The sequence below is a fragment of the Geotrypetes seraphini genome, chromosome 5 (assembly GCF_902459505.1).
Source record: "Geotrypetes seraphini chromosome 5, aGeoSer1.1, whole genome shotgun sequence".
In the NCBI taxonomy this organism is placed as follows: Eukaryota; Metazoa; Chordata; class Amphibia; order Gymnophiona; family Dermophiidae; genus Geotrypetes; species Geotrypetes seraphini.
In genome coordinates this window covers 54,682,273-54,707,694 of record NC_047088.1, presented here as the reverse complement: position 1 = coordinate 54,707,694, position 25,422 = coordinate 54,682,273, and the positions used below count along the sequence as shown (strand labels likewise).

At 44.0% G+C, this 25,422-nt stretch overlaps 1 protein-coding gene across 1 annotated transcript in view; it reads left to right on the top strand.

Annotated features, from left to right (window-relative positions):
- POF1B (POF1B actin binding protein) overlaps nucleotides 1–25,422 on the top strand; it is a 142,516-nt gene that overhangs the window by 83,390 nt on the left and 33,704 nt on the right. The window contains exons 11-13 of the mRNA XM_033946778.1: nucleotides 7,970–8,122; nucleotides 12,206–12,325; nucleotides 18,522–18,650. Coding sequence (XP_033802669.1) covers nucleotides 7,970–8,122; nucleotides 12,206–12,325; nucleotides 18,522–18,650 — 402 coding nt within the window. The remainder of the gene's footprint in view (nucleotides 1–7,969; nucleotides 8,123–12,205; nucleotides 12,326–18,521; nucleotides 18,651–25,422) is intronic.

Genomic DNA, 25,422 nt, shown 5'->3' with positions numbered 1-25,422 from the left:
GATGCCAGCAGTATTCAGTATCAGCATCCACATAACTAAGTGGCCTAATTTAGGACAGCTTAGGTGCATTTGCTGCGGGAGAATTGCTACTGCATCTTTGTAAAAGGGGCCCTTAGTATCACATAAGAGTCTATCCATGTTCTTCATATGCAACTGAGGTGGTGATAAAGGGGATGAAACTCCTGTCTTCAGCTTTGAAAAGAGACAGCTGAGGGGAGATATGATTGAAGTCTACAAAATCCTGAGTGGTGTAGAATGGGTGCGAGTGAATCGATAGTTTACTCCATCAAAAAATTAGAAAAACTAGGGGACACTCAATGAAGTTACAGGGAAATATTTTTAAAACCAATAGGAGAAATATTTTTTTACTCAAAGAATAGTTACACTCTGGAACTTGTTGCCAGAGGATATGGTAACAATGCGTTAACTAACATAGATGGGTTTAAAATATGGTTTGGACAAGTTCCTGGAGGAAAGGTCCATAGTCTGTTATTGCAACAGACATGGGATTGGCAGCATGGAATGTTGATGCTACATGGGTTTCTGCCAGGTATTTGTGACCTGTATTGGCCACTATGGAAACAGAATATTGGGCTAGATCAAGGATAGGCAATTTGGTCCTCGAGAGCCACAGGCAGGTCAGGTTTTCAGGATATCCACAATGAATATATATGAGATGGATTTGCATGCATTGCCTCCTTGAGATGCAAATCTATTTCATGCATATTTATTGTGGATATCCTGAAAACCTGACCTTCCTGTGACTCTTGAGGACCGGAATTGCCTACCCCTGGGCTAGATGGACCATTAGTCTGACCCAGTATGGCTATTCTTATGTTCCTGCTACCATGTAGTATCTGTGTAGGAATATGTAACGTTCCAGTTTCCCAGTAGTTGGTATATTTGGGGTTAGTGCTCAGTGTAATATTTATAGCACTGCCTTTTCATAGGTGGATTAGTTCTGTTATTTTGTGGTAAGTTTTCATTATAGGTTTTGGGTGTCATTTTGCAGTGTTGTGTGTTATTTCACAGTGACTGGCCCTATTTTGAAAGCAGGCCCTTGTTACCAAAAATGAAAATCAACATGCTTAGGGCTAGTGGTCTCCACATTCTGTAGAATTGCCACACAAACAAAAGCAGAGATAATAGAGGTGTCTAGAGGAGGGAGGAGTGTATGTGCTGTTGATGGTCACAATGTGAATATTTGTACTGGTCAATCCCAGGACCTCAGCTGTGTCCTGTCTCCTATGGGACTGGTTGGGATCCATCCCAGGATATTGAGGGAGTTCTGAGAGGTTCTGACGGGTCCTCTTAAAGATTTGTTCAATAAATCTTTAGAGACGGGAGAGGTTCCACGGGACTGGAGAAGAGCGAATATGGTCCCTCTTCACAAAAGTAGTTGCAGAGATGAAGCGGGAAAGTACAGGCTGGTAAGCCTCACTTCAGTTATTGGAAAAATAATGGAAACGTTGCTGAAAGAAAGGATAGTGAAATTCTTAGAATCTAATGGATTTCAAGATCTGAGGCAACATGGGTTTACGGATGATACCAAGATTTGTAACAGAGTGGACACCCCAGAGGGAGTGGAAAACATGAAAAAGGATCTGCAAAGGTTAGAAGAATGGTCTAATGTCTGGCAACTAAAATTCAGTGCGAAGAAGTGCAGAGTGATGCATTTGGTTGGTAGAAATCCGAGGGAACCATATGTGCTGGGAGATGAGAGGCTGAATAAGCACTGACAGAGAGAGGAACCTTGGGGTGATTGTGTCTGAGGATCTAAAGGCAGCTAAACAGTGTGATAAGGTGGTGGCTGTAGCCAGAAGGATGTATAGAAAGAGGAATAACCAGCAGAAGAAGGGAGGTGGTGTTGTCCCCCTATATAGGTCATTGGTGAGGCCCCACTTGCAGTATTGTGTTCAGTTTTTGAGGCTATATCTGGTGAAGGATATAAAAAGACTTGAAGCGGTCCAGAGGAAGGTGACAAAAATGGTAAGGAGTTTGAACAAAAGTATGAGAAAAGTCTGGAAGTCCTAAATACATATACTCTGGAGGAGAGGAGGGACAGAGGAGATATGATACAGACGTTTAAATACTTGAAAGGTATTAATATAGAACCAAATCTTTTCCAGAGAAGAAAAAAAGGTAAAACTAGAGGGTATAGTTTTGATGTTGCAGGGAGGAAGACTCAGGAGCAATGTTAAGAAATTCTTTTTTACGGAAAGATGGTAGATACCTGGAATGCCCTCCCGAGAGGTGGTGGAGAGGAAAACAGTGGTGAAATTCAAAAAAGTGTGGGATAAACATAGAGGATCTCTAATTAGAAAACGAAGGATGTAAATAAAAGAACTAAGGCTGGTACTGGACAGACTTGCACGGTCTGTGTCCCATATGTAGTGGTATGGTGTAGGATGGGCTGGGGAGAGCATTAATGGGAACTCCAGTAACTTAGAACATGAGGGTGTTACTGACCAGACTTTATGGTAGATATCCTACAAACAGGATAGTTGGATAGGCTGGAGTGAGCTTGGACGGCAACTTCAGCATTTGAAACCTAGGACAATGCCAGGTGGACTTTACAGTCTATGACCCAGAAATATCAAAGAAGATACAGATTAATTTAATCATATATTTTTAATGGGTATAACTAATGGGCAGACTGGATGGACCGTTCAGGTCTTTATCTGCTGTCATTTACTATGTTACTATGTCTTCTTGTGGCAGATTCTCTTCCACTGCCCCTCTCGCATGACCTTCTGACTCAGCATCACATTCCAATGTTCGATCCGGGTCCCTTTTGTCTTATGGCTTGGCTCTTGAAAGGGAACCCTAAGTAAGAAAGGTTATTCAGATAAGGTGATCTCTACCCTCTTGGGTTCTCGGAGACTTTCCACCTCTCAGGCTTATGTGTGAGTTTGACATTTGTTTGAGGAGTGGTGTTCCATATGTGGCATGGCTCCCCTTTGATTGACATCTTGGAATTTTTGCAGGATTTGGCTTGCAACCCTGTCTATGTTTTGCGGTTTGTTGTGTGGTTGGCGTTTGGTCTATTCTCGGAATGTGGTTCGGATTTGTGAAAGCGGCAAAATCACTCCGACCTCCAGTGCAGCCTTCGGTTCTGGCCTGGGATCTGAATCTGGTTCTTTCCGTGCTTGTGCGTTCTCCTTTTGAGCCTCTTGGGTCCTGCACTTTGAAGGACCTTACTCTTAAGACGGTCTTCCTGGTGGCCATTATTTCTGCGAGATGCATTTCTGAACTGCAGGCCTTTTCATATAGGCCTCCCTTCCTGGAGTTTTCTAGAGAGCGGGTCGTGCTGCGGCCAGTTCCCTCCTTTCTGCTGAAGGTGGTCTTGCCTTTTCATGTCAACCAGTCCATGGTTCTTCCGGTCTTGGGTAGTTGAGAGTGCTCTTTAGAGCAAAGACAGTTATGTAAATTGAATGTTCATTGGGTCCTTTGCCCTTATGTTCAGAGGACCCTCTTTGCAATATTAAAAAAGCTCACAGTTCCAAAAAGTATACAAGATCCATCATTAGAAATCAAACCTAGTGCTCAAAATCTCGCTGATTATTTTGTAAATAAAATTAGAGACGGCATCAACCCAAATGCAAATTCTAACGTAGACGAAAAACAAATACAAACAATACCTATCTCCAAATGTGCCAATTTTAATATTCCAACTTCTGAAGATCTTAAAAAAACTTTTACAAAGCATCAATGTTAGGGCACAGATATTAATTAAATTTCTCCATCTTTTCTAAAATGATATTTCTCTTTTTTCGGTCCTTTTATTCAGAGAATGATAGAAACCAGTCTCACAACAGGACTCATACCAAAAGAATGGAAAGAGGCAATCATCTGACCAATTATAAAAAATCCAAAAGAATCAATAGCAACCGAATTAAACTACCGACCCATAGCCAATCTTCCCTTTCTTGCCAAATTAATAGAAAAAGTTGTCTTTAATCATATAACCAACTTTATAGAAAAAACTCACATACTACATCCCAATCAGACTGGTTTTAGATCAAATCATTCAACTGAACATTCTATGATAGGACTCACAACTAATATACAGTACCATTTAGATTATCATAAATCTGTACTTCTGGTGTCACTTGATTTATCTGCGACATTTGATAACATAGTAGACCATCATTTACTCATTAAAAGACTATCTTCAATTGGCATTTCCGACCAAGTATTAAATTGGTTTAAATCATACTTTCAAGATCGTTCAGCTAAAGTCTTCTTTAATAATTCATCATCTAACAACTTCACCAATTCCTTCGGGATTCCGCAAAGTTCAATTCTTTCCCCACTTTTATTTAATATCTTTTTATCACCTCTCCTAACTCTCAGTCAGTCTATTGGATTTTCCTCGTTTGCATATGCAGATGACATCCAACTTCTATACCCTTTAAACTCTGCAGACCTAAAAGAGATAACAACTATAAATAACAAGGTAAAACAAATAAGCCAATGGCTCAAGGACAATATGTTGACCCTGAATGCAACAAAATCTTCTGTAATGTTTGTCCCATGGAAATGATCTTAAATTTTCATCACAGATACTCCTAAATAACATCCCTCTCCAAATAGTAATTACAACAAAAATATTGGAAGTAACACTAGATCAGGAACTCTCTTATCATAACCAAATTAGTTCAGTAGTTAAAAATTGTTTTTATAAGTTACGTCTCATCAGATCATTATCAAAAGTTTTAAAACCTGAAGCTCTCAACATCCTAATCCACTCATTAATCATTTCTAGGATAGATTATTGCAATACTTTATACCATGGCATAATCAATAAAGAAATAAGAAGGCTACAGATAATACAAAATACAGCAATAAAAATTATTACAAATTCAAAAAAATATGACCATGTTACACCACTTTTACAAGCTGCACATTGGCTACCAGTCACACACAGAATAACTTTTATCGTCAAATATATTTTATTGAGCACCAATATAAACAACAATCAGAAAACAAGTACAAAGAACAACAAGGCAGCTCTAGATTTCACACAAAAATCCATCAAACCCACCCCACAACCCATCCCCCCCCTCCCTCTCTCACTGATACCAAACAAAAGTACAGTAAACAAAGGAAAAAGACAAATATCAGGGGCCTAGCAGTTCAAAAGGCGGCTATGAGCCACCGGAGACAATGTGGTCCAAAAGGGCTCCCAAATTCGTTGGAAGGCCCATCCAGGCAAGGAAGAAATATCCTGGACTCCTCTCCGTTCCCAAGAAAGCAACGTAATCATGTGACTACGCCAGAGGGAATAATCAGGTGCCTCCGCTTTCATCCCCTTAAGCAAAATGCATTTGATAGCAATTACTGCAGTCCAACGAAGAAATGCGGAGGCCCCGGGCCGATGGGGATGGAAATGCAAGGAGGCTCCAAATAACACCAAGGCTGATCTCCGAACTTTAATGTTCCAGGTGTCATCTACAAAAAGAAAAACAGCGTCCTAAAAGGTCTGTATGGATGGACAAGACCAAAACATCTGACCGAGACCTGCGTCCGGGGCACCACAGCGTCGGCAGTCCGCAATCGGGCAGAGCCCCACCAGGAAAGCTCTCCGAGGAGAAATATACAGGCAGAGAGTCAATTTGTAGTGTTGTTCCCAAAAAATGGCATATTTACTATACAAAGGTAGCTTTTTGATGGCATTCAAAATTACTTATTCAGAGAATTCCATATTTAAATCCCCCTCCCAAGCATCCCACAATCTGAAACAAGCGAGCATAGGGGATTCGTCCTTCAGATGTCTATGGTGGAATTTCAATGGGACAGGCTGTTGGGAACCAAATGTAAAGGCCTCCATCAATAATTCCCGACAGAAGGCCAAAAGATGGGTACTCGACAAGGAGGAAATGTAATGGCGAATCTGGAGGTAGGCATAGACATCTGTACGAGGAAGAGCAAATTCCTCACAAAGCAGGTCGAAGGGTTTGATCAGACCCTCATTATCAACCAGATGAAACAGGAAACGAATCCCCTTTGCTTCCCAACGCACAAAGCTAGCATTGTCCACCCCAGGAGGAAAACGTGCATTATAGCGTAATGGTAAAAAGGGATAGACAGTAGAACTGAGGGAATGAAACCTACAAACCCAGTGCCAGGCCCGACGAAGGGATAGAATAACTTTTAAAATCATACTGTTAAATTTTAAAATTCAACAATCACATGCTCTGATATTCCTGGATCGTTTTTTGATACCATATTCTCCACTTAGGGCACTTAGATCAACACAACATTTATTAACTATTCCTTCTTTAAAAATAATAGGGACCAGGAGATCTACCATTTTCTCGGTCAAAGCACCCCAGCTTTGGAACAATTTACCACTATATCTGCGTAATGAACCTTCCTTAGAAAAATTCAAATGCTTCTCAAAAAGCTTTCTGTATAAGGACGCATTCAAGACATAGACAGCAAAACTCACCAATTACTAAACCTTTAGACCTTTATCAATCTTATGAGTAGATCGCCATCAATCTTTTGAGCAGGTCGCTAAATTATTCATTTTTTTTTTTTTTTATGTGCTCCCATCACATGTGTTTTTCCCTAAATGTTTCTTTTCTTTCTTTAAAGATTGTAGTTCATCCCTCTTGCCTTTTGTACCAGTTTGTTTCAGAACGTATATAATTTGTATCCAATGTCTTGTTTTGTCCTCCCCCTTTTTTTTTTTTTTTTTAACAAATTGTTATACACATTGAAATATATGATATTGCGTGGATAACAAATCTTAATAAACTTGAAACTTGACCCAGAAGTTCTAGAAATCGGATCGACTTTTTGTCCTCTTAGGGGATCCTCGTAAGGGGGACGGTGTTTCCAAGGCTACTATTGCGTGATGGATCAAGGAGGCTATCGCTTCGGCGTACCTTCTTCAAAAGAAGCACGTTCGGAATTTCTCAAAGCTCATTCCACTCGGGGTCGGGCAGCTTCTTGGGCTGAGTCTTCTCTTGTACCTCCCATGGATATCTGTAAGGCTGCGGTTTGTTTTTCATTCCTTTGTGCGACATTACTGTGTGGACGTTCAGGCGTGTCAGGACGTGGTGTTCGATGAGCATGTTCTTGTGGCGGCCCTTCAGGGGTCCCACCCATGATGGGTACTGCTTTGGTACATAAGAACATAAGAAACGCCTTCACCGGATCAGACCCTAGGTCCATCTAGTCCGGTGACCCGCACATGCAGAAGCCAAGCTAGGTGCTCCCTGTTGGAGACCCTGATTTCCCATATCCCTCGATGTGATTTGCAAGAAGGTGTGCATCCAACTTGCGCTTGAATCCCAGAACGGTAGTCTCCATCACAACCTCCTCCGGGAGAGCATTCCAAGCGTCCCATCAGTGCTGTGCTGGTCTGGAGGAATGATAAAGAAGGAGAAATTAGATTCTTACCTGCTAATTTTCTTTCTTTTAGTCCCTCCAGTCTGGCACAGACCTCCGCCCTGTCATTTTTTATTTGGTGTTTTTTTGCGTGAAGAGTATGGTTTTTCTGCAGTGTATTTTTGTCAGGGATATTAGATGAGATTATAAGAACAGTGGCGTTTGGTTCATCTGGCGTAGCAGGCAAGCTGAGGGGACATTTTTGAAGGTACTTATTCTGATCAGGATTTCTCTGTTTGTTGCTGTTTATAGTTCACAGTTATTAGTTTTTACTTAGTTCTGCTTGGGTATTTGTCAGACTGATTGTACTTGGGAATGCACAGCTCACTTATACTACAGCCAAAAGTTTGTGTCTCAGTCTCCACCTGCTGGTAGAAGTGTGGAGTCTGGAGGGACTAAAAGAAAGAAAATTAGCAGGTAAGACTATCATTTCTCCTTTGTATGAGCCATTTTTAAGGTATACAGTATATTCACCATTAAGTAAAGAAATGCATTTGCCACAGAGTAAAAGTATATACTAGGTCCACAGTGAAGAGTAAAATTATTATTTTTTGTTTGCATACCTCAGCAACAGCTCAAAGACAGTGCCTTAAAGATTCAAACACTGGAAGAAACAATTCGTTCTCTGCGGAACGCAGATGCTGATAAAAATTATCGGTTAAAAGAGCTGGAATACAGCAAGCAAACCTTGGAGCAAGAGAGTCAGAATCTTAGAACACAGGTACTGTTGTTGCCCTTATCCCACCTGCTGTTAACACACATTTTTCTTTTCTAAATTATAGAAAGAAGGAAAATTGGACCAGCATGTTGACCAACTGGCAATTAAATTGATTCTTTGCTATCAATATAGGTAGCAAGGCTGAATATAGGGCTGTACCGAATATTCATATTCAATTCAATTCGGCCCTATATAGTGCCCCAAATAGGTTATTTATATTTATATCTGGGGCTCTACTATGTTAAATCTTACTAAAATAAACGCTTTGGGACTCATTTTCAAAAATGATAGACATCCAAAAGACAGCATAAACCGGCACTTGGAAGTCTTACTAGTCAAAATGTCCAAGTAGGCATTTTCAAAATTGACTTTCTGGACATCTAGCAGGACTGCTGTGCGTCCAGATTAGAAATGGGTGTGTTGGTATGCATGCCATGGGCAGGGAATGGGTGGGCTTAGACTTGGATGTCCTGCGGCTATAATCAAACCTTTTCCTAGGATGTCCTAGATGGAATTTCTTAAAGATCAAAATCACTTTGGCTGTTCTTCTCAGGGGGTTCTCAGTATCACATTCAAACCATATTATCACTTTATATATTTAGTAGATCCTCAGCTGGCTCCTCAGCATGAGCCGCTATCATCATTGGATCCTTCATAATATATATTTTTCACTTGATATTATATATTATATACTTTGTATTTTATATGTTTTATATCATCCTGTGGAGCACATCTCTCGACATGACCACATTTCATGATCGATATAAAACATAAAATATATAATATAAAGTGAAAAATGTGTTTTATGAAGGATCCAATGATGATAGCAGCTCATACTGAGAATACTAGATGGAACTTAGACATTTTCAACTAAACCTGTTTAAGAATCGTCTACATATCAAAAGGTTACCCAAACTGACCAGATGACCACTGAAGGGATTAAGTAATGAGTCTCACACACTCCCCCAGTGGTCACTGACCCTCTTCCATCCCCCCCCAAAAAATCTGAATGAAAGAGTACATACCTGGCTCTAGAACAGCAGCACTTGGTATGGGAAAGCCTAGTAGAGCATCACATAAGTGTCATAAGTAGTCATGTGGGTGGGCTAGTGAACCATAGAGAGGAGCCAGGCCCATAAGCCACTCTAATCACTATATTTATGGTGGAAAGTGTGAACCCATCCAAACCCTACTATACTGCCATATAGGAGCCACCTAAAGCCATAAGGGCTATTGGGGTGATGGACAAGTGGATATAGTTTCAAGTTTATTAGGATTTTATATACCACCTATCAAGGTTATCTAAGCGGTTTTACAATCAGGTACTCAAGCATTTTCCCTATCTGTCCCGGTGGGCTCACAATTTATCTAACGTACCTGGGGCTATGGAGGATTAAGTGACTTGCCCAGAGTCACAAGGAGCAGCATGAGATTTGAACCCACAACCCCAGGGTGCTGAGGCTGTAGCTTCAACCACCGCGCCACACACTCCTCCGAGTGTTATAAGGTGGTTATGGTGAGATGTACTTCTGACACTGTTCACAGCAGTGCTTTCTAATGTGCTCCAATGTTCTGTTGGCATGTCTGTGTGGCCAGTCTATTAGAAAGCTTGCCCCTCCCATGTCCAGATGGGCTTAATTTGGCTATTTTTAACTTGGACAGTATTGTGGTCAAAAATGGGGAATAAAGTTAGATGTCCTGAGGTTAGACGTCATGGTGGCCAAGATGTCCAACTAGATGATTTTCAAAAAAAAATTTGGATTTTTGAAAATGTACCTTTCTGGAAGTCTAATTTTAGATGTTTTGCGGGAACTGTCCAAAGTCAGACTTAGACATCCTATCAAAAATGCCCCTCTTTAGCTCTGATTTTGCGTTGCTTTTTTATTACTTATTATGTTAAAGCTCAATACCCATTATTCGTATTTGTATTTGACTGAATAGTAAAATATACTATTCGGTATAGCTTTGCTGAATATATAGATAGTACAGTTAATATACCAGCACTACTTGAAGGGTATTAACGTAGAACAAAATCTTTTCCAGAGAAAGGAAAATGATAAAACCAGAGGACATAATTTGAGGTTGAGGGGTGGTAGATTCAGGGGCAATGTTAGGAAATTCTACGGAGAGGGTAGTGGATGCCTGGAATGCGCTCCCGAGAGAGGTGGTGGAGAGTAAAACTGTGACTGAGTTCAAAGAAGCGTGGGATGAACACAGAAGATTTAGAATCAGAAAATAATATTAAATATTGAACTAGGCCAGTTACTGGGCAGACTTGCACGGTCTGTGTCTGTGTATGGCCGTTTTGTAGAGGATGGGCAGGGGAGGGCTTCAATGGCAGGGAGGGTGTAGATGGGCTGGAGTAAGTCTTAACAGAGATTTTGGCAGTTGGAACCCAAGCACAGTACCGGGTAAAGCTTTGGATTCTTGCCCAGAAATAGCTAAGAAGAAAAAATTAAAAAAAAAATAAAATTTAAATTGAATTGGGTTGGGCAGACTGGATGGACCATTTGGGTCTTTATCTGCCGTCATCTACTATGTTACTATGTTATTTGGAAGGCTTAAACTAAACATATGTTATCCAGATAGTGACTGAATATCTGTATCTGGATACATTTTTAGCCTGACCTTGCCCCATCTCAAGCCAGCCCTTTAGTTCATATTAGACCATTCAGTCATATCTTTAGCCATATACTATCTGGATAAGTTATTTGTTAACTCTTTGTATTGTTGTAGAATGTGAGGCTGGGAACCAGATGACTCTTTTGGACCTTCTCTATTTATCTCTTAAAACATACAATCTTGTGTCCTATATCCTAATATTAGTGGATTTTTGCCTTGAGACAGAAAAATATGTCCGTTAGGAGAAATGGATAGGTGAAATGGGAAGGAATTAAACAAGTACATGAAATCAGTGAATGATTGGATGGATGATCATGGATTGCAATTGAATGTTGGGAAATCGGAGGTAATGATAGTGAGTGAGGATGAGAGGAAAAATCTTCCAACTGAAATTCTGGTTCAGGGTATGAACTTGCAAGTGAAAAGGGAGATCGTGATTCTAGGTGTTTGACTAGATTATATTCTCTCAATGGGAAGGCAAGTCCTCAGGGTGTTCCAGGGTGGATACTCGCAGCTTTGGACCCTTTATAGATTAAAGCCGATGCTTCTTCCCTATGATTTCTGTTCAGTGGTACAGGCACTGATTCTAACTCGACTAGACTACTGTAATATGCTCTACTTAGGATTAGCGAAGGTTAAAAGTAAAGCATTACAACAATTGATGAACTCTGCGGCAAAGTTGATTTTGGGTATCCCATGCAGAGAACACATCACCCCGGTGTTAAGCAACTGCACTGGCTTCCAGTGACTCAAAGGGTTTGCTTTAAGATGCTATCAGTAATACATCAGAGTTTGAATGGATTTGTGCCAAGGAATTTTCAGACTTTGTGGGAGGTGTACCAACCAAGGAGGGCTTTGAGGTCAGAAGATACTTTGAGATTGACCTCTATGAAGGAGAATACTGTTCGGCATGTTAAATCTAGAACAGCAATGATGTCCATAGCAGGAATGAAACTGTGGAATTACCTCCCTGGCATCCTGAGGACCTGTTCTGACCAGCTAAAGTTTAGGAAAATGTTAAAGACTGAACTATATGTTGAAGCCTTTTTCTAAATTCTTGTTGTAGATCTAGTTAAGGTATTCTGAACTGTGATCATCATGATATAATTTAGTGAAGATTAACAATATATAATTTCCTCTCGAGGTTACCTTAAGGAGGGGTAATGTTAGTATGTGATTGTACTGTAATTGATAGTGTTGTTCATGTATGCTGTCTTGAACTATTGTGAATGTTTTACTGTAAATCGCTTAGGCATAGGTGGTCTAGAAATTTTAGAAATAAATAAATAAATATATCACAGGCAAATGCATATACATGACACTAAAAAGAAAAAGTGCAAGACAAAAAACGTTGAGCGTGACATGTGGCTTGTTTCTTCATGGATACATTTCCAAGTATTCCTCAATGAGCGGAAGACATGAACCTAAAAGTAGGTTTTGAGGAAACTGTTTTGTCCTCCACAGATCTCTGAGACTTGTACGAGCCCATTACTTCAGACTAAAACAGATGAAATCAGCAGACATTACATGGAAATGATCAACAGTTTGAAAGAGGAGAAGGACCGAGAGATCTGCAATTTAAGGGTAAGTTGCATCTCAAAAATTGTTAGAGCCAGGAGCTAAGTGCAGATATTTTAACAAGTTATCAAACAGTGCAAATATGTCTCATTTTAAATGCTGGTGTTTTTATTAGGGTTGAACATTTAACGCAGTAATAATGCGATTAACCTGTTAATTGTTTAATCCTATTTTTTAATGAGATTAATGCAGGCCTTGATGCTCAAAGCTTTTACACCACAGGTAAAAAATGCCATGGTAGGAGCAATTTTTTTTTTCTAGTGACACTCAGAATGTGGTGAAATCAGCGTAGCAGGGTTTACAAAAGGCTTCGATAATTTCCTAAAAGAGAAGTCCATAGGCCATAATTGAGATGGCTTGGAGAAATCCACTGCTTATTCTTAGGATAAGCAGCATAAAATCTATTTTACTACTTTTGGGATCTAGCTAGGTACTTGGGACCTGTATTGGCCACTGTTGGAAACAGGATACTGGGCTTGATGGACCTTGAGTGTGTCCCAGTATGGCAGTTCTTATGTTCTTAAACACATGCAAATTATATTCATACTATTGTGCAGAGAATCGCTGGTAAAAGGGAGGAGGAACTGTGCCTGGTGCTAGCTCAGAAGAGCAATCGCCAACACACCTCCTCCTGCCTTCCTGCCTGTCAGAAGAGCAAGCGCTAGGCATAGCTCCTCCCCACACCCCTACCTCTCCTATTAAAAACAAAACATGCCCGCCTCTGCAGCTCTCCCTGCCAGCTGAGCTGATCATGGCAGGGGAATCCCTGATCAGATGAGCCAACAGGACTTTCTGAAGTGGTGGGTTCGGGGGAGTCCTGATGGCTGAGCTGATTGGGGATTCTCCTGCAATGATCAGCTCAGCTGGCAGGGACTACTCCTGATTCCTCCCTCCCACCCTGAGCCTTCTGGATAAACCCCTCCCCATTGGGCTGAGCCCCCTGAACCTCCTAACAACTACCCCCCCACACCTTTAAAATGAATGGGCAGGAGGGATGGCCACTTCCTTCTGCCTCAGACCTTCTCCCCCAACAACCACCTCACCTTTAAATGGAATCGTCAGGAGGGATGCCCACTTCCTCCTTCCCTTCTGCCTCAGGGCTCTTCCATCTGGCTGCACAACTCCCTAAACCATCTCCCTGTATCTGTTTTAGAAGATTCGGCATGAGGGATGCCCACTCCTTCCTGCCAGCAGATCCGCCTCTTCAAAATGGCTCAGGCATTTAAGGCCAGCAGACCTGCCTCTTCAAAATGGCTCAGGCACTTAATGCCCTTCCAGGTATCCAGCCAGAGATTCTCAAGTCCCAGGTGGAACCAGGCCTCTAGTTCTTGTTCCGCTACAACCTTCAAGAAAGAACAGTGGTGCCATGTCCAGAGTGGTTCCCCTGAAGATTGGGGAAGGGCTCTCGGACTATACGGAGGCCTAGGCCTAGGCGCAGATCTCGTCAGATCATTGGGTATTGGAGATCATTCAAAGTGATTTGAAAATAATCGGAACCAGAAGACAGGATATGTTTTCGGTCACAGCACTTCTTCTATGGAACTCCATTCCTCAATTTATTAGAAATGATAAAGATCTTGTCTCTTTTAAAAAATCCCTATAAACTTATCTCTTCAAAGTTGCTTTTAATCTATGATTTTCTTAACCAAAACTTCCTTTTAACTTGCTATTTTAAAGTCCTATCTCCCTTATATTATTTTCCTTTATATGTTCCTTAACTTTTGAAATGAAATTGTAACTTCTCCCTTTTTTCCTCCCTATTCATGTATTGTCTTTTTTGTAGTTTGTTATTTATTTATTATTGTATTACTTGTTATATTTTAAATTTGTATTGTACATCACTTAGGAAATTAAATAGGCGATTTATCAAGAATTAATAAAACTTGAAACTTGATTACAAGCTCGAATTCACCCAGCCCTTGATGGACTTATTTGTGAGCTCCCCAGTGGGGTGACCAGAGAAGGCAAGCAAGGTCGCACCTACAGTTCAGAGGCTGTTAGATATTTGGGTGATGGAGTCTGTGCCTCCTGAAGATTTGGGCTCGGGCAGATACTCCATATACTTTGTCGTGGCCAAGAAAGAGCTCAGATGATTGGAAACCCATTCTGGATCTTACGCACTTTGGTGCAGTGCTGAAAGTTCCACACTTTCACATGGAGACAATATGATCAGTCAGAGCGGAAGTAGCGCCGGTTGAATTTCTGGTCTCTCTGGATTTGACAGAGGCCTACCTGCATATTCCCATAATTCCAGACTACAGAGAGTTCCTGAGATTTCATGTCCTGGAATACCTTGGTCCTTCCTTTTGGGTTGGTGACAATACCTCAAATGTTCACCAAGGTGATGGTGGTGGTAGCTACCCATCTGCATAAGGATGGGCTTGCAAGTTCATCCACACCTGGAAGACTAGCTGATCAGCGCTTTGTCATTCCCAGAAGGATAACAAGTGATGGCTCATGTGGTCTGGGTTCTGCAGAGCTTGGTTAGATAGTGAATTTCCAAAAGAGCAAACTGGTCCCATCCCAATCTCTGAAATACCTGGGAGTCGTCTCCGAGATTGAGAGCGAGACCAGAAGGCTTTGAGCATGCGCAAATGCTCAAAGCCAGTCCAGCCCAGCCCAGCCCAAAAGAGGGAGGATCTCCGACGCACCGCCCAGTCCAGGCCGCGCCAGAAGAGGGAGGATCTGCGGGCACCGGCACTGGTGCCAAGTCGGGTAAAGGAAGTGTCATTGACATGCTCGGGGGGGGGGGGAGGGGAGTAGGATCGCGGTGGAGGGGGGGGCAACGCGAGTGGGGGGAGGATGCCGGTTCGCATGGGGGGAAGCCGGATCACAGGGAGGGGTTTGGAACAGCGTCGGATTCCTCAAGGGGAGGGGGGAGAATGGAGCAGCGCCAGTAGCCTCGGGGGGTGGGGGGGGGAGGAGGTGGAACCAATCAAAGCAGTTTCACTTACTTCCTATGGGGAAACTTGCTTTGATATACGAGCAATTTGGTTTACGAGCATGCTTCTGGAACGAATTATGCTTGTAAACCAAGGTTCCACTGTATATTATATAAAAAGAATGATATCTTTTTATATATATATATATAAAAAGAATGATTCTAAACATATAAATATAAATATAATTTTTATTTATTTATATATATATAAAAAAATTATATATATATATATATATATATATATATATATATATACACACACACATACGTATACACATACATATACACATACATATACATATATATATATATATATATATAAATTAAAAAATATATATATATATATAAAAATTATATATATATATATATATACACACACACATATATATATATATACACATACATATATACAATATATATGGCGATACTCGAGAGGGTCCAGAAAAGAGCGACACGATTGATAAAAGGTATGGAAAACCTTTCATATGCTGAAAGATTAGAGAAACTGGGGCTCTTTTCCATGGAAAAGCAGAGGCTTAGAGGGGACATGATAGAGACTTATAAGATCAAGAAGGGCATAGAGAAAGTGGAGAGAGACAGATTCCTCAAACTTTCAAAAACTACAAGAACGAGAGAGCATTCGAAAAAATTTGAGGGGACAGATTCAGAACCAATGCTAGGACGTTCTTCTTCACCCAAAGGGTGGTGGACACCTGGAATGCGCTTCTGGAGGGTGTGATAGGACAGAGTATGGTATTGTGGTTCAAGAAGGGATTAGATAATTTCCTGAAGGAAAAGGGGATAGAAGGGTATAGATAGAGGATTACTATTCAGGTCCTGGACCTGAATGGCTGCTGCGTGAGCGGACTGCTGGGCATGATGGGCCTCTGGTGCCTCTGCTGGGTCAGACCAGAGGTCCATCATACCCAGCAGTCCGCTCACGCGACGGCCCATCAGGTCCAGGACCTATTTAGTAATCCTCTATCTATCCCCTTTTCCTTCAGGAAATTATCTAATCCCTTCTTGAACTCCAATACCATATATACATATATACACATATATAGCCTTACTTTCTGGTTTTAGGCAATGCTCTGCCTCTGTACTACATGATAACCTTCAGTATTCAACCATTTTCATTGCAATAATTTTCTCTTTCCTGGGATATAGGAGATTTAATAAAATTTAGTTTCTGAGATATTGATAGTTTTTGTTTCATTCTACTTTACTGGAATTTTTATGACCTTCTGAGCCTCCAAGTCTGTCAGAACCAATTCTGGGATCTTAGTGCCATGAGCTGTAATTTGCAACTAACCAGGGATTTTTCCCATATCTAATAATCTGTACTAGTGTTTATCAACTTCTTCAAGCCAAGTACCCCCTAAGCCTAACAAATACCAACCGAGTACCCTTGTCCAAGCACTGCCCCAGACCCGCCCAAGCTCCGCCTCTGACCCCACCCACATAATAATAGTACTAATTGTAACTCAGTTTCCTCCATCCATTTTTCATATACAGTATACACAATATAATCTTATTAATACATAATGGTAACCACAAAATTTAAAAAACACAAAGCACACTGTGTGCACAGAAAATGTTAATAATCATTTGTATTTGGGGGTTTTATCAAAGAGGTCAAGGCAGATGATTTTAAAATATGCAATCAGTAACAACTATAGAAAAATAGACAAATAGAGCAAAATATAGACAGCAGATATAAATTCACAAAACTGACACATTTTGATCACTAAATTGAAAATAAAATTATTTTTCCTATCTTTGTTGTCTGGTGATTTCATGAGTCTCTGGTTGCATTTCCAATATTTCTTTCTTTCTGCCTCCTGCACGCTTCCTCTCCTCTGGACCACATTCCCTTCCCCAACCAACATCTCTCTTTCTCTGTCCCTCCATGAGTCCAACTTTTCTTCCTCTCTCCTCCATCCCTATTGGCAATATGTCGTCCCCTCTTTCTCTCACTGTCCATCTGTCTTGAGAGATCCAGGCATCTCTCCCACCCCCTCTACTGCCACAGCCAACATTTTTCTCTCTCTCTCATCCCCCAGATCATGTGCAGCATTTTTCAACACTATCCACCAGCCCCATGCTCATTTCTCCTTCTGTCACCCCTCTCCAGCACAATGCCACATTTCTCCCTCTATCACTATGTCCAACATTCCCTTGAATCCCTTTCAATCTGCCCTCTCCACCACCATATCCAACATTTCTACCTCCCATCCTTCTATTCCCCATGCATCTCTACCTCACTCCTCTCTATGCCCAATTGTCCTTTCTTCCTTTCCCCATGTGCACCATCTCTCACTCACACACTCATGCCCATCAAGCCTCCCTTTCTTTTCAAGATAGTGCCCCAATGTTCATGCCCCTTCCCCTCCTTCTGTGTTGAGTTCATGCTTCCCCCTCCCCCATGAAGCTGACCTGTCCACAGAAGCAGCAGGTGCTGCCTGGGATCCCTGTCTGCCTCCCGCTGAAGCCACCACTAGCGGGATCCCTTCCAGTCTACCCGCCTGCTGCACCACCCCGAAGCCGACCCTGCCACCTTGCTAGAGCTGACACCCTCCATCAACAGCAACCATCAGCAACTCCATGCAGGGATGGGCCAGGACGCGAATAGCAACTCACACGCATGCTGCCGGCCCACAAGCCTCCTCCCTGACGCTAGAGAGAAGGTTCCAAGCTAGGAAGGCTTGTGGGCTGGCCACGTGCAGCATGTGAGTCACTGCATATACCCTGGCCCGTCCCTGAGTGGAGTTGCTGCTGAATGCTGCTGATGGAGTATGTCAGGTCTGGCGAGGTGACAGGGTCGGCTTCGGAGCTGGGGAATGATTCAGTGGGTGGGGAGGCAGGGAGGGATTCCCTGCAGTGGTGGCTTCAGTGGAGGGTAGGCAGGGATCTATGGCGACGGCCAGTCTGCATACCCCAACAGGTGGACCATGTATCCCCAAGAATATGCTTATCGCGTGTTGAGAAACACTGATCTATACCACTCTGGCATTCCCACTCTTCCAGGGTACCTAGTCTGGTTGTTGCAATGATAGTATTCCACTCAGAGCCATGCAGCATAGGCTCTGGTATTAGCCATTGAGTATCATCCTTGAGTGGTTACAACAGCTCCCTCTGTCCCCCGAAGTCTATGAATTATGCTTTCAATCTGAATATTTTAAAGATTGGAATCTTTTATAGAGATCCATATTACCTATTGATTTGTATATTTCTCAGACCTTTTTTCTTTTTTTCATTTAGAGTCAAGTAACCAGGTACCAGAGTGATAAGTCAGCCAGAGAAGGTAGCAGCAGTGATCTCCAGATAAGGCTGTTAGAGTTGACTTCTTCTTTGGAGGAGCGGGAGGCCTTGATTAAGCGACAGCAGGAGGTAACATTTAAAATGTGTTCTGTGCCTATATTTGAAGGTTATTCTAACATTCTCTTTTACACTTACAGTAAAATCTCATAGGTTTTTGATTCTGCTCATAAGAACATTTTTTGTCAAGACCCTAAAAAAATCATTTTCTTGCCTTAAGAACATTTTTTCAGCATTATTTTCAGATTGATTTCTGGAGTTGTAATAGATGAAAACACAATTCAGCACAAAGACATCTGTCCAAAAACTCTTTGGATAAGACCATAGCGGAAAGACTGAATGAATTTTTTACTTCGGTCTTTATGGAAGAGATCTACCTGAACCGGAAATAGTTTTCAAGAGTGATGATGCAGAGGAACTCAAAGAAATCTTAGTGAATCTGGACGATGTACTAAGCCAAATTGGCAAGCTAAAAAGTGACAAATCACCTGGAATGGATGATATACATCCCAGGGTACTAAAAGAACTCAAACATAAAATTGCTGACCTGCTGTTAGTGATCTGTATCCTGTCAATAAAATCATCTGTAGTACCTTTAGATTGGGGGGTAGCCAATGTTAAATGCCGATTTTTAAAAAGGGTTCCAGAGGAGATTTGGGAAATTACAGACCAGTAAGCCTGACTTCAGTACTGGACAAAATGGTGGAAACAATTATAAAAAATAAAATTGTGGAACACGTAGACAAACATGATTTAAGAACATAAGCAGTGCCTCCGCCGGGTCAGACCATAGGTCCATCATGCCCAGCAGTCCGCTCCCGCGGCGGCCCAAACCTGTCTGAATCACCAGAAGGGGCCCCCTTGCCACCTTGGTTTCCCATTTAAGTCCTATCTTCCCATCGAAGTCCTAACCCTCTGGTCTTGCACATGCACGACCTGGTCGGGTTTCTATACTTATTTCCTGGATACTTCTCTCAGTATCCCACGATCCCTTTATCCCTCAGGAATCCGTCCAATCCCTGTTTGAATCCCTGTACCGTACTCTGCTTGACCACTTCCTCCGGTAGCGCATTCCAAGTGTCCACGACCCTTTGGGTGAAAAAAAACTTCCTTGCATTTGTCTTGAACCTATCTCCCTTCAGTTTCTCCGAATGCCCCCTCGTACCTGTTGTCCCCTTCAGTCTGAAGAATCTGTCCCTATCCACCCTCTCTATGCCCCTCATGATCTTGAAGGTCTCTATCATATCTCCCCTGAGCCTCCTTTTTTCCAGAGAGAAGAGCCCCAGCCTATCCAACCTCTCGGCGTATGGGCAGTGTTCCAGCCCTCTTACCAGTTTCGTTGCTCTCCTTTGGACTCTCTCAAGTACCGCCATGTCCTTCTTGAGGTATGGTGACCAATACTGAACGCAGTATTCCAGATGTGGACGCACCATCGCTCGATACAATGGCATGATGACTTCCCGCGTCCTGGTTGTGATGCCCCTCTTTATGATGCCCAGCATCCTGTTGGCTTTTTTCGAGGCTGCTGCGCACTGTGCAGATGGCTTCAGTGATGCATCCACCAGCACACCCAAGTCTCTCTCAAGTCTGCTGTCTCCCAACAATGCCCCCCCCAATTTGTAGTTGAACAACAGGTTCTATTTCCCTATATGCATGACCTTGCATTTTTCCACGTTAAAGCGCATTTGCCATTTGTTTGCCCAGTCTTTCAGCTTCTCCAGGTCCCTTTGCAGGTCCTCACACTCCTCCCTGGACCTAACTCTGCCGCACAGTTTGGTATCATCTGCAAATTTTATAACCTCGCACTTTGCCTCCGTTTCCAGGTCATTGATAAATATGTTGAAGAGTAACGGCCCCAGCACCGATCCCTGTGGCACACCGCTTGTGACTCCCCGCCAGTCAGAATATTGACCCTTTACTCCAACCCTCTGCAGTCTACCCGACAACCAGTGCTTGATCCATCTGTGCACATCCCCTCCCACCCCGTGGTTCCACAGCTTCCTAAGCAGCCTTTCATGTGGCATCTTGTCGAAAGCCTTTTGAAAATCGAGGTAAATGATGTCAATGGGTTCCCCATTGTCCACCCGACCGCTTATTCCCTCAAAGAAGTACAGAAGGTTCGTTAAGCACGACCTTCCCTTACAGAATCCGTGCTGGCTTGTTCTCAGTAGGCCATTTCTCTCGATGTGCTCACAAATGCCGTCCTTGATCATAGCTTCCACCATCTTCCCTATAATTGAAGTCAGGCTCACCGGCCTGTAGTTTCCGGGGTCACCCCTCGATCCCTTTTTGAAGATAGGTGTGACATTCGCCAATTTCCAGTCCTCTGGTACCTCTCCAGTTTTCAAAGATAGGTTGCATACATGCTGGATTGTGCCCGCTATTTCTTGTCTCAGTTCCTTCAGAACCCTTGGGTGGATCCCGTCTGGGCCCGGTGATTTGCCGCATTTTAACCTGTCTATCTGTTTGAGGACATCCTCCTTACTTACCTCTATGTGCTCCAATTTTTCGGCCTGTTCCCCACTCGTGAGCTCCTCTGAGTCCGGTATATTAGATGTGTCTTCTCTCGTGAAAACCGACGAGAAGAACGCGTTCAACCTCTCAGCTACCTCTTTATCCTCCTTAATCACTCCCTTCCTGTCCCCATCGTCCAACAGCCCCACCTCCTCTCTCGCTGGTCGCTTCCCCTTTACGTAACTGAAGAATGCCTTGAAGTTTTTTGCCTCCCTGGCCAGCCCCTCTTCGTATTCCCCTTTTGCTTTTCTAACCTCTCGGTGGCATTCCTTTTGGCATTTCCTGTGCGTCTGGTGATTTTCCTCCGTTGGGTCCTTTTTCCATCTCCGGAAGGATACTTTTTTGTCATTTATTGCCCTCTTTACTTCAGCTGACATCCAAACCGGGTCCTTTGACCGCTTGTTCTTGCAGCCTTTCCTGAAACTGGGGACGTACATTCTTTGTGCTTCCTGCAGGGTGTCCCTGAATAGGGTCCAGGCGCTTCCTACAGTCTCCATCCTAAAGATGTTTCTGAGCTTCCTCCCCACCATTTCCCTCATAGCAACATAGTTCCCTTTCCTGAAGTTGAGCGCGGTTGTAGCGGACCTCCTTACTATGGGTGTCCCCCTTTCTAATGTGAATCTGATCGCGCTGTGGTCACTGTTGCCTAGTGGTCCTCCCACTTCTACCCCTCTTGCAGGCCCCCCAATCCGTTTAGGATGAGGTCAAGAGTAGCACCCCCTCGTGTTAGTTCCGTGACCAGTTGCTCCATGAAGCAGTCCCTCACAGCTTCTACAAATCCTGTTTCCCTAGTGCAGTTGGAGTGACCCGTACTCCAGTCTATCCCCGGGTAGTTGAAGTCCCCCATCACTGTTACACTTCCAGTCCTGCATTCCTGTTTCAGTTCAGCTTCCAAGTCATCTCCAACTCCTTCTGGCGTACCAGGTGGGCGATAGTACAGCCCCAGTTTTATGCCTGCACCCTTGTTTCCCAGCAATTTGACCCATAGCGATTCCAGCCCCTCTGCCTTCGTTGCCATATCCATCTTGACCGAGTAGATAGAGTCCTTTATATATAGTGCTATGCCTCCCCCCTTCTTGTGGGTCCTGTCCCTCCTGTAGAGCTTGTACCCTGGCAGTGCCACATCCCATTGATTCTCCTCTGTCCACCAGGTTTCTGTAATTCCAATTACATCCAGGTCCTCCCCCTTGGCCACGACTTCTAGTTCACCCATCTTGGCCATGAGGCTTCTTGCATTTGCGTATAAGCACCGCAGGTCCCGTCGTTTTTCCTCCACCTCCGCATTTACCTGGGCCACCTCCCCTTGAATTTCGGGCAGTTCTCCTGTTCCCTGTGCTTCTGCTTTGCCCTCAGCCTTTACCCTCGTAGCTTTCGGCTTCCCCACATTCCCGCCACCCCACTTCCCCGCTTTTCCTCTAGGTTTTCTAGCCCTACCGGCCCCCTCCTGGGCTATCATCCACTGAGCCTCTGTTTGATCTCCCTCGCCTTGTGGCACCCCTATATTGCCCTCAGCTTTCGCCCTCGTGCCGCCCAGTCCCCTTGTGTCTCCATGCCCCTTAGTCTCCTCCCAGCAAGTTCCCTTTACCTGATGTTTCCCTCGCTGTCTGATCATAAGATCCACCGGTCCCTCTACTTCCTCCTTGCAGTCAGCCCGTTCAGCATCTGTTCTGGATACTGTTGTCCGAAGCGTCAACATCAGATCAGCTGTCGGCTTTCCCCCTCTCCTCAGTTTAAAGCCCTCTCGATCTCCTTCTTCACATTGGCTGCCAATAGTCTAGTTCCCGCTGTGCTCAGGTGCAGGCCATCCCGCCGGTAGAGCTTGCTCTTTCCCCAGAAGGACGTCCAGTTCCTCACAAAGTGGAAGTCCTCCTCCTGACACCATCTCCTCAACCATGCATTCACAGCCTGGAGGTCTGCCTGCCTCTTTGCATCTGCTCTCGGTACAGGCAGGATCTCTGAGAATGCTATCCTCCGGGTACTCCGCTTCAGCTTTCGTCCCAGGACCCTGAACTGGTCAGTCAGTGTGGCCATGCTGAAGTTCTTCCGGCTCACATCATTCGTTCCGACATGGATTATCACCGCAGTCTCCTCTGTCTCTGCTCCGTCCAGGATCCTCTCGATCCTATCAGTGATGTCTCGTGTCTTGGCCTCTGGGAGACAAGTCACTAGCCGGTCCTCCCTTCCTCCAGCTACGTGACTATCTACCTCTCTCAAGATCGAGTCTCCCACCACAATAGCAGACTTCCCTTTCCTCAGCAACCTCCTCTGTCTCAGGTCCGTGAACTCGGTGTAGTGCGGTGTCTCTCCCTTGGGGTCTTGGTGAGTCACGGTCTCCTCCTCTTGCATGGTTCCTCCGCTAGGTCCTTCCCCGGAGTCGCCTTGTGGATCCTGGGTCTCGTCTGCCGACATCCGTCTGAGCAGCTGCTGGTCCTGTTCCTCCACCTTCCTATAGGCCTCCTCGATGAATCTCTCGAGGTCTCTCACTTGTTCCACAATGGGGCCTGCTCTGTCTGTGTCCTTGGTCGACCAGCTAGTCTCCTCTGTGGTGCGCAGTCCCTCCAGTTCCTGGACCCTGACCCTCAATCTGTCGACCTCCATCCTCAGGCTTTCCAGTTCCTGACACCGACTGCATATGTACTTCCGCCTTCCCAAGGGGAAGTAGTCGTACATATTGCACTCTGTGCAGTATACCGGAAAGTACCTCTGGGATCCTGGGTCCTCCATCGCTCTCGGAGAGTGCTGGTGTGCTCCTGCTGTGGGTAAGAGAGAGAGAAAAGAAAGTGATTACTTGGCGTTTCTGGCTCCCTCGCAAGGCTCCCTCGCAAAGGCGCTCTCGCTAAGGCGAGCGCCTTTGCCGCTCGCCTTCGCCGCGCGCCGCGCTGTCTCATTTAATGAGACAGAGTCAGCATGGGTTCACCCGAGGGAGAACATGCCTCACCTATTTGCTTGACTTAATTTGGGATGGGTACATAATTTTCTATGTACCCCTCTTTGTAATATCTCTGGCCGGCCGGAGAGAGCCCTCATAGTTCATGCTACAGTGAAAAGGCTACTGGTTCCCCGTTGTGTCTAGAAACTCAACTTCTCTTCTGGTGGGCAGAGGCTCACTTATATACTTTCTTGGCCATGCCACGCAACTTTCTCAGTTGGCAGACTCTCAAACTTGGGGAATGGTCTGTCTCCACAGGTGTTTGACAGCATAATTTGGCGGTGGGGCCCTCCATAGATGGATCTGATGACCTTGGCGGTGAGCACCAAGATGCCTCAATTTTACAGCTGAAGATCTGAGCTTGGAAGCGAGGGGTTGGATGTGTTAGTATAATTGTGGTTGGAGAACGAGTTCCTGTACATGTTTCTCCGGTGGCCCATGTTCAGTCGAGTCATTCACAGGATTGTGATCCATTCCAGTTTAGTAGTCCTAGTAATGCCTGATTGGTCTCACAGACCTATTTCATCTTCAGAGGGACGAAGGTTTCAGATTTCCGGTTCAAGTGGATCTTCTCATTCAGGGACCGGTCTCTGTTAGAGAATCCAGAACACTTTGAGCTTACGGCATGGCTCTTGAGTGGGTGGCCCTGACAAGCAAGGGGTATTCAGATGTGGTCTTTTCCTTGTTGCTCAGAGCAAAGAAACTGTTCATGGTGGCAGTCTAGAAGTCCTTTCAGTGCTGGTGCATGGCGAAGGATGTAGATCCCTGGCGAGCTCTGGTTTATTTAGTCCTGGACGTTTTGCAGAAGGGACTCTGAAGGTTCTCTGAAAATGCAGGTCTTTTCTATTTCCAAGCGTGAGGGGAACGAAGCTCCTTGGCCTCTCATCCAGATGTCGCCCGATTCATTAAAGTGGTTCTGCAGTTGTGCTTATCTAGTGGGATCCCCTTTCCCACCTTGTTGCAAAGTCTCAGATCTGCTCTGTAGGAACCCTTATGGGAGGCTTCTCTTTTGGATCTTACAGTCAAGACAGTATTCCTGGTGGCGATTATGTAGGTGAGACGGGTTTCCGAGTTACAAGCTCTTTCCTGCAGGGAGCCGTTCCTTAGGTTCTTGTTTCGCACAGTCCCATCCCAGGCCGGTAAGTTTGACATCGGTTCCGGGCAAGATGGTAGAAGCACTGATAAAGGATAGCATCGGTGAGCCCATCGAAAAAAATGGGCTGATGAAAGCGAGCCAACATGGCTTCTGCAAGGGAAGATCGTGCCAAACAAACTTACTGCACTTCTTTGAGGGGGTAAACAACCAGTTGGACCAAGGCGAACCCGTAGACATCATTTACCTCGACTTCCAAAATGCCTTTGACAAGGTACCCCATGAGCGGCTACTTAGGAAGCTGTGGA